The sequence below is a fragment of the Lytechinus pictus genome, chromosome 8 (genome assembly GCF_037042905.1).
Source record: "Lytechinus pictus isolate F3 Inbred chromosome 8, Lp3.0, whole genome shotgun sequence".
In the NCBI taxonomy this organism is placed as follows: Eukaryota; Metazoa; Echinodermata; class Echinoidea; order Temnopleuroida; family Toxopneustidae; genus Lytechinus; species Lytechinus pictus.
In genome coordinates, this window is record NC_087252.1 from 5,906,291 (window position 1) to 5,916,015 (window position 9,725).

Below are 9,725 nucleotides of genomic sequence, written 5' to 3' on the forward strand. Positions count from 1 at the left end.
GCGCTACGCGCTCGCAATATTTGATTAATGAGGTATGCATCCTCTGCTTCAATCCCACATGTAAGTGTTAGTGTTTTTCAAGTCAACATACATAGGTCGATCCAGGGGGCAAAGATTTTGCCCCCCCCCCCATGGTGGCGCAAAAAGGGGTAAGAAACAGAAAAAAGGAAGAGAAAAGGACAAGCAATTAGAATAGGAATTATACCTTAGTCCTTCTTAAGTCAGTATATAAATACAGCCAATAGGCTGATATGTAGTTTAAAATATCAAGTTTTGATATCAATATACAAAACATAATTCAGCTCGGACATCGATCTTTCATTATTTTGTTTTATTTACCAATTTATGTTTTAAGTGCTCTGGAAAATGTCCGTTTTATGGTTTGAATCAACATTTTGTGCGCTCGCACTATATGCCAAGTAGGCCTACGTATTGTCTTTTTATATTTCATATAAGATTCTCTAAATATACCTTTTCAGGTGTCTCGATTGTAAAAAAAAATAATAAAGGCCTATGAGCTAGCGCTGTGCGCTCGCGTTTTGATTGGTGAGTTATGTATACCTATATATTAATTTTATAACAAACTACTTAAATCCCCCCATTAAAAAAAATCCGGATCGCGATTTGCGCTCGCATTATTTGCTAAAAATATATCAACCAATGAATCCTATTCATGATTACAAAAATACCTAAATATCCAGTTTTCAGGCCTCATGCACTGTCAACAAATTTCACACACTCATTAGGCTTAACAGATTAATAAATATGAAATAAAATTTGTATAAATTCATTTTAACTAAATTGTCCCTTTTTCAGAAATAAATGTTTAGGAAAAGAAAGAGAAGATAGTCATCATTCTTATATGATGACAAAATGTCCTTAGGCCTAAAATGTCTCGATCCTAGGTCAAATAAATAATAAAATATCAGCTCGCGCTTCGCGCTCGCATTATTTATATAGTGCTATCAAATTTCCCTATATACACAGTGCTGTAAACAGTGCTTAAATTGACCCTTTTTATATCGGAATTTCAAATATTATTTTCAGCTCGGGCTCTGCGCTCGCATTATTGATTTTTATGATGAAAAATGAAATGTATTCAGATTGCCAGGATTCTGTCTAACTCTAAAACACGCGCACGCATGTTTTTAGGATACAAAGCTTGATCTTATTCAAAACGTGCTAAAATTATCCAGTTTCGAATCAGAATATCAAAACATGTTCAGCTCGCGCTTCGCGCTCGCATTATTTAATCGTTGAAATATGTATCGTCTTAATGGCTAACTGCAAAACATCCTTAACATGTTCCTTTTCGACCAGGCCAGAACGAATATTTAACATTTCTGCTCGGCTTCGCGCTCGTGGTAATTATCTAGTTACATACGCTGTTCAGGTTCACAAACATTGCCCAAAATGTTCAATTTTCAGGACAAAATACATGAAATTTCATTTTTAGATTACATAGGGCTTAAGAGATTATTACACATTTATGTTGCTTATAAAGTAAAGCTAGGAAATGACTGTTAGGACATGGGTGTTTTGCCCCCCCCCCCAAAAAAAAGAGAGAATCAAGACTAAGAAAAAATAGAGAGAAAATGTAAGGGATTATGATGAAATATAATATTATTTTCAAAATATTATGTCAAAATCTATCACAACCTTGTATTTTTGTAATAAAAATGTCAGCATATTTGCTTGCTCGCTTCGCTCACTGGCAACTTCTTATTAATTTTATGCGATACACCATATCGAGCCCCCTCGAAATTGTTGGCTCATTACGGCACTGGGACAACCCCTTCAAAGAAACAAAAACAAAATCAACTTTGAGCGGCCGATCGGGGAAAATATGGGTGAAAAATGGCCCCTCACCCTAATGGCGGAAGCTGGGTCCGCCCCTGACTTAGGCTTTCAGGATATAATACATGATAAATCTATAAAAAAAAAAAAAATCAGATCGCGCTTCGCGTTCTCATTATTTATTTAGGCCTTGTGAGATACCTCAATTTGTTTTTAAGAATGAAATATCAGATTTTCTTTGACGTCTACCCCCCCCCCATTTCATTAATTTTTTTAACTTGGTGCCCTCGCCACCCACCCCCCCCCCCCCGTGCACCCATGCTGAATAAATACGCCACTGATGAGGAGAATTAGTCGATTGCTTCGAGATTGCATTATTCCCAAGAGGTTATCATTAATATTATTGAAGGGTATTCTAACACAACAGTACAGAAACTACAGCTCCCGTTCACAGAATATTCTAGTAGGGCCTACTCTGGTAAAAATTGAACCCCCCCCCAAAAAAAAAAAAAAAAAAAAAAAAAATCGCTCGTGCTTTGCGCTCCCATTGATATTACATTTTATATTCGTGGATTTTTTTTTCAAGAACACATGAAAAAGTGGTCTTTGGTTTTTTTTTAAATGTGATTATAAGATAATTCAAAATCCATTTAAGGCACTTTAGTTAGCCTGGCCGGGAGGGAGTGGGCGCCATTTTTCGAAAAGTACACATTATGGGCGCCAAAAATCAGGTCAAATTTGCCCCCCCCCCCTCCCTCTCCACGAAATCCTGGATCCGCGCCTGGGTTCTATAACAATAACCCAATTAGGGCAATCACCCCCTGACAACTACTTCAAGGAAAATATGATCCCCATATTTTTACCGGCGGGGACTGATACCCCCCCCCCCCGGAAATTTACCCTCCAGATAATTACCCCGGATAATTACCCCTAGTATGGAGCCTTGAAAATGCCATTAACGCGACGACATGGCGTGGTACTTTATCTTGCCATGTCTTAATTAATCATTGGCGGCGGAAGGCAAAACAATTTAGGGGGGTCCACCTGAAATTTGGGATGGACACAGGTAAAAAAAATTGACAAGCAAATCAACTAAAATTTATAGGAAGGACCACCAATTTTGAAAAAAATTTGACAAGAAAAAAAGGTTATAAACCAAAATTAGGGGGACAAATAGATTTTAGGGGGGGTCCACCTCAATTTAGGGGGGGACGTAGAAAACAAATTGACAAGCAAAAAAAAAGGTTCTCAACTAAAAATCTAGGGGGGACCGTCCCCCCACCTCAAATTTAGGAGGAAAGGTCCCCCCCCCCCCCGCTTCCGCCGCCTAAGTAATTAATACGCTTATTATTTCGACATAGCGATATATTCTATCTTGTCAAGTCGATATGTCCACATGGCGAGATATGAAGTGTACAAGTCCCGGCGAGAATCCCGATATATCGCTATGTTGACATGTAACTTATTTAAGTCGACTTGGCAAGATAAAATATCTCGCCATGTTGACATATAACTTTTTATAAGTGGACTGACTTGGCAGGATAACGTATCGCGCCATTATTTAGTCGACATGGCAAGATAAAGTATCTCGCCATGTCGTCAAGTCGATGGCTCCGTATGGCGTCTAGAGGGTAAATTTCCGGGGGGGGGGTAACAGTCCCTGACGATAAAATATGGGGATAATATTTTCCTTGAAGTAGATGTCAGGGGGCGATTGTCCTTTGGGTCATCGTTATATAACCCCAATGGACTCGTATCATTGGCCTTTTGACCTCTTGATGGCATTGGATCTCACTATATCCTGACCATAATTTTACACACACCGCGGGCTATCGGACCCGCGGTCTATCGGACCCGCGGTCTATCGGACCCGCGGACTATCGGACCCGCGGTCTATCGGACCCGCGGTCTATCGGACCCGCGGGCTATCGGACCCGCGGTCTATCGGACCCGCGGTCTATCGGGCTGTAACCGTTAAATCAACACCGGAGTTTTTGCAGTGTGTAAGACCTATAATAGATATCGCTTTCATTATGCTGATAATGGCGGTAGTCCTGGAAGGAGTGGTGTTGTTTGTGTCCATGGTTATCATTATATCAGATGAAATTAAGTTATACATTATTATTAACGAACATTTGGGGATGGAGATGGTGGTTTCGATGGTGAATTGGGGGAATTGTGACGAGTACGATAACAGATGATATAAAGACATTGGTTCAACCAATGTGATAATGCTGATGGTGAAGATGTTAACTCTGGTCTTAATAAGGTCCTTACAAAGACCAAATGTGCAAGTTCAAATTCTTTTCTTAGCTTTGTACATTCAGTAAAAGCAATAAAACGATACATTTCTTGTATTTCCTTCCCTTCAGAGATCGCACACAATCAAAGGGCTGAGATCTAACGCTACCTATGAGCTAAAGATGTGGGCAAGCAACAAACTTGGTCAGGGAACTATTCTAAGACAGGTGTTTTCAACCGACTCATATGGTGAAGGTGGTAAGTTGTTTTCTGTTTCTGTTGAGGTAACTATCTTAGGATCTCGGCAAAGCAGCTTTCCGCTGCATCAACGCCAATATAGAATATAACCAATTTTATGAAACGTTTTACGTCCAGGTTAATCAGTCATAGTGGCTGATCGATATAGACTACAAAAATACCATTGGGCCTTTTTTTTTTTAGTTGAAATAATAGCAGAGCTGTGATTTGGACTCACAATTTTCCAATGATGAGTCCAAAGCTCTAATTACTAGACCACACGACCCTGTTTAATGACCATTCGTACTCCGCCTTAAATATTGTAAAGGGGAATGAAGCCTTACTATCAAATTAGTAGCAAATTATATTTGTGAAAACAGAAAAGCCAAATAAAAGATCAATAAACAAATTTCATAATAGGTCACGCGATGTGATATTCATTAGGAGGGTATAAATTGAAAGTGGTTTTGGTGAGAAACCGTGAGAAGGTTCCAATTTCAGTTCTTCTTATTTGTTGAATTAGTACACGTTTATGTATTTAAAAAAAAAACCGAAGATGTTTTTTGACAGTTTTGATTAGACCCATATATTTTTTTTTTGATGGGGGATTATTTCGCTTTTTTTCTGAAAAGCAAAATGTTCTCCTTAATTTGAACTCCTATAGGTTAGAGAACTATTGAAGGTTTTTCATTGATACTTTTCTCCAATCAAGAACAGGATGTGCCTAATTAGTGTGACAAATTTGAAGTTAATCTAATGACCCCTTCTAGGATAATTAGAACGAGTTATAATCCTCCTTTTGTCACCTTGCATAACAGTGTGAGGGAAATGTGTGCTCTCATAGAATAGAGTCGGGTTCCGCCAATCTGACCCTAGAGTAAACGTATTCAGTTAAGGATAACATGTAACAGGATAACACCAAGCTATTATTATTTCACTTTTTATGTATTTTTTTGCCCAGGATTAGGTAACATGTTCAGCGGTCTGTCCGAGGATAACTAAGATCGATTATTACATCGTATCATTTCATTCTACCTTTTTTCCGTCCAGGTCTCGGTAACATTTTAAGTGGTCTTTCCGATGATAATCTAAGATTGGTACACATCGGTGTAGAGGCTCAGTTTGTAGAGCCTCCGCCTCACAACCGGGAGGTCGGGAGTTCAAGCAAGGTCAATATGACGCTTCTCAGTGGCTGCCGGGGCCACGATTGATTGGGGAAAATATAATTACGGAGAATTTCTGTTTCTGATTTTTATTTCGAACTTTTTCTGTAAGGCCTCAGTAACATTTTCAGCGGTCTGTCCGTGGTTAGCCTAAAATTGATATACATCGTATCATTTCATTCTATTTCTTCGTTCAGGTCTCAGAAATTTTTTTTGCGGTCTGTCCGAGGATAATCTAAAATTGATATACATCGTATCATTTCATTCAACTTGTTTCGTCCTTGGGCCCGTTTTATATAAACATCTTTTTTTTTTCCTCAAAATCCATATTTTATTGTTCGAAATAGACACCAGAAATGAAATACTCTGAAAATTTGTTTTTCCCCGTGGGCCTGGCAGCCGCTGTGCAGCGCCAGATCGACAAGGCTCTATCCCTTTAATTGTTGAACGCCAAACAGGGTAGCAGCAACTCCCATCCTTTAACGTCTTTTGATCTGACGCGGCCGGGGTTTGAACCCCGACTTCCCGGTTGTGAGACGGACGCTCTACCAACTGAGCCAACACACCACATAGGACTTGCAACTGTTGTAACTTTGCCACAGTAACAGCGTTCAGGGGCCAATCATAATCAAGTTTTCCATGGTAGTTGTCACAATAGCACAGTTGCAAGTCCTTTATGAAACGGGCCCCAGGTCTCGTTAACATTTTTCAGCGGCCTGTCCTAGGATAACCTAAAATTGATATGCCTCGTATTATTTCATTCTCATTTTTTTCGTTTCAAGTCTCGGTAACATTTTCAGTGGGTCTGTCTGACGACAAACTAAGATTGATATACATCGTATCATTTCATTTAACTTGTTTTCGTCAAAGTCTCAGTAACATTTTCAGTGGTCTATCCGAAGATAATATAAAATTGATATATATATCGGTGTATTGAGTCAGTTGTAGAGCTTCCGCCTCACAACCGCGAGGTGGGGAGTTCAAACTCCCGCCGTGCAAGACCCCAAAAATGGGAGTTGGTGATAATTCCTGGGCATTCAACGATTTAAGGCATAGATCAACGTCGCGACGTTGCTCTATGTCTCGTCGATCTGACGCTGCTCAGTGGCTGCCGGGGCCGCTTGATTGGGCAAAGTTAAATTTCGGAGGAATACTATATCTATTTCTGATCTTTATTTCGATATATTTTTCTTCAAGGCCTCAGTAACAACTTCAGTGATCTGTCCGAGGATAATTTAGAATTGATATAATTATACATCGTAATATTTCATTCAGCTTTTTTCATCCAGGTCTCAGTAACATTTTCAGCGGTCTGTCCGAGTAATTTAAGATTGATATATATCGTGTCGTTTTATTCTACTTTTTCGGCCAGGTCTTAGTAACATCTTCAGCGGTCTGTCCGAGGATAATCTAAGATTGATATTCATCGTGTCGTTTTATTCTACTTGTTCGTCTAGGTCTCAGTAACATCTTCAGCGGTCTGTCCGAGGATAATCTAAGATTGATATTCATCGTGTCGTTTTATTCTACTTTTTCGGCCAGGTCTTAGTAACATCTTCAGCGGTATGTCCGAGGATAATCTAAGATTGATCTATATCGGAGCGGGTGTGGCTGGTGGTCTGTTTCTTCTCATCCTGGTGGTGGTCTTTGCTATCGCTTGCAAACGTAAACCAGATCCAGCAGGAATCAGAAGTGAGTCAATTGGCAATGCGGTTCCCAGGGTTACAATTCAATACAAATCTTTCCCAAGTTTTCGCCAGACAGGTTAGAATGTTGATGATAACAAGTGACGCATGCAAATGAGTAAACTAAATTTCCACCCATGCCGTCAGTCTATTATAAAAGAGATGATTAGTATGATAGGATGATAAAATACCAAGCAGAAAGACAATTCTATGAGGATTTACTGTGCACTGTTGTCCCTATCTGTTACGGGATATTCTCTCCGAAATAAGAAACAAAAAATACCGATGAGGTAAGTAAATGCATTACCATGATTACGGGGATAGACATTCTTTCAATCTTCGGAAACGTACTTGTCGGCCCCAATTAGGGTGAACATGACCAACTGCATAGTAACTCCAGCTCCAGGAGGGGGGGGGGGGTGTCAACAAACTCGAGCTAAATATAAATGTCAAGAAATATTCGGCATGTTTCTGAAACTCCTTTGTGATACTGTATTGGAAACATTATTTTGCTCTTATGTTTATTATCACTCTACTTATAGAACGAGCAGATGGTATAGAGGATGGCGAAGCCCTGGTCGACGGCTTCCACGAGTCGCCGTCCCACATTAATCCAGCTTACGGTGGATCAGACAATATTACAAGCGAGAATCTTGAACTACAGGATGTGAATCCCTCAGATAGCAACGGAATCACTGATAAAAATGGAAAACCTATCGCCGGTACTTCCGACGCCAATGGAACAGCAAATGACTCTGGTCTATAATAATTTATAAAACCTATAAAGCTATTGACTATACGTGTTGAAAAAAGCACCTAGATAATGATCGGCTGTAAGCTTTTGGAAGAATGGGGGGGGGGGGGGGTAGCGTGTCCGTAGTGAGAATTCACTCACCAATGATATGTATTTATAAGTGGGATATTTTGTTCAACTCTGTGCATTCAGATTTTCCGATACCGGGCATGATTGCTCAGGGGGTAGAACACCCGCCTCATAAACGGGAGGTCGTGGGTTCGATCCCCAACCGAATCATAGGCCTACGCAAGACTAGAAAAAAAATGGGACCTTCTGTCTTCCAGTCAAGCGTATGCGAATGAGAAAGGGTAATATTAACATGTTGCGTTAATTGAGCAGTCTCCGCTGCGCGAACATCTTACAGCTGAAGTGGCCAACCTGGGTAAATATAGGTTCTTCTTATCCTCCTCCTAACTTTTCTCCTTCTTCTTCTTCTACTACTCATTCGTGTCATTACGCAAACGTCAAGTGCATGATTTCAAAACTCTTCTTGAATGCTGTTCGAATTTCCTTTTATTATTCTCATTCCGGCTGGTCCTGTTAGATGTGTGGTGTTTAGGCAACATGGGCCATGTGGTATAAAACGTTATCATATGATTCTCCCTGAATACGTGCAATATGTCTGCATATTTGTTATTGTAAATTACATTTGAACATTTTAAGCGACCATCGAGATAATCTATGCATTTATGTAAAGTATAATACCTTATTTATGAAGCTTTCATACCGTCAATGAGTCGCATGTATATACTTTCATTTGTTCATTTTAAATGAGTTAATAATGTTATTTTAATGCCTTGTTCATTATGTTTGTATCTTGTATTTATTTGTCTGTAATAATTGAAGTCATACGAAGTCGAAGCAATATCAAACTTCTTATTTCAATACATTATTCGTGTTTTTTAATGATATTACATATTTTGTACAATGTGAATTAAGAAGGTTGAAGTCAAAGTAAACTTTCTATTAAAAGTCGTTATTTTTTTAAGTGGATGGTATATTTTTTTATGGCGAGGTATTCACAAGGACGAAACCGACCGCGTTATTTTATGGCAACATTTCAGATATTAAATTGTTTTTGCCTTTCCAAAGAGGTGTTTCAGCATTTTCAGATTTGTGTACATTGCTGCGAGGTATTCTTTCTTATCTGCTTATGGCCCACATTAGTTTTAGCCAGTTAAGATATCTATTAGGGGTAGACTTTTATCTGGCCAAAAATGTTTAAATAGATCGGTGAAACGATTCGAACAAACGTTATTATTTTAAACTAGAATCATTTAAAAAAAATTCAACAAAATTAATATGTGTTAGGCCAAGAATATGTGATGTTCTCACTAGAAATTAAGTTGGAAATATATAGTAGTTTGCAATGATGAGAAGTTGATTTAAAGTGGAAACGAATGTGAATGAAGATATTTCTTGTATTACGAATATGAATTTAAGAAAAATAAATGAGATACTTTTACAGGAATTTAGCTCCGCTATTGTGGTGATTAGTTTTCTGTTTATTTTTATGTTGATATCAATTTGATCACTTTAACTACTTGGAATAAGTTGTAGAGGGGAGGGGGTCACGTGCCCGAAATTCCTTTTTCCAACAATGTTTTCCAATAAAGTTTTTGGCAATCGTCACGATGCAAAAATACTTTTCACTAGAAGACGGAATATACCGGTTTTACCTTTCAAGTACTATCGAGGAATCTTCCCCCACCCCCACCAAATGCGTGTTTATTTTCATTAACTATTTTTAAGCCTTTGCACGCAAGTACAACCAAACTTGTCCATTGTATGTTTTAAAACATTATG

At 38.8% G+C, this 9,725-nt stretch overlaps 1 protein-coding gene across 3 annotated transcripts in view; it reads left to right on the forward strand.

The window, feature by feature from the left end:
* The window catches only part of LOC129266476 (cell adhesion molecule DSCAM-like), a 33,826-nt gene extending 24,436 nt beyond the window's left edge, over window positions 1–9,390 (forward strand). Inside the window, exons 15-17 of one of the 3 annotated variants that reach the window (XM_064103445.1) lie at window positions 4,170–4,296; window positions 6,981–7,130; window positions 7,666–9,390. In XM_064103445.1, the coding sequence (XP_063959515.1) occupies window positions 4,170–4,296; window positions 6,981–7,130; window positions 7,666–7,889 (501 nt within the window). In that variant the 3' untranslated portion in view covers window positions 7,890–9,390. The other 2 variants (XM_064103444.1, XM_064103446.1) reach the window with 2 other exon arrangements.
* The last annotated feature ends 335 nt before the right edge of the window (window positions 9,391–9,725 follow it).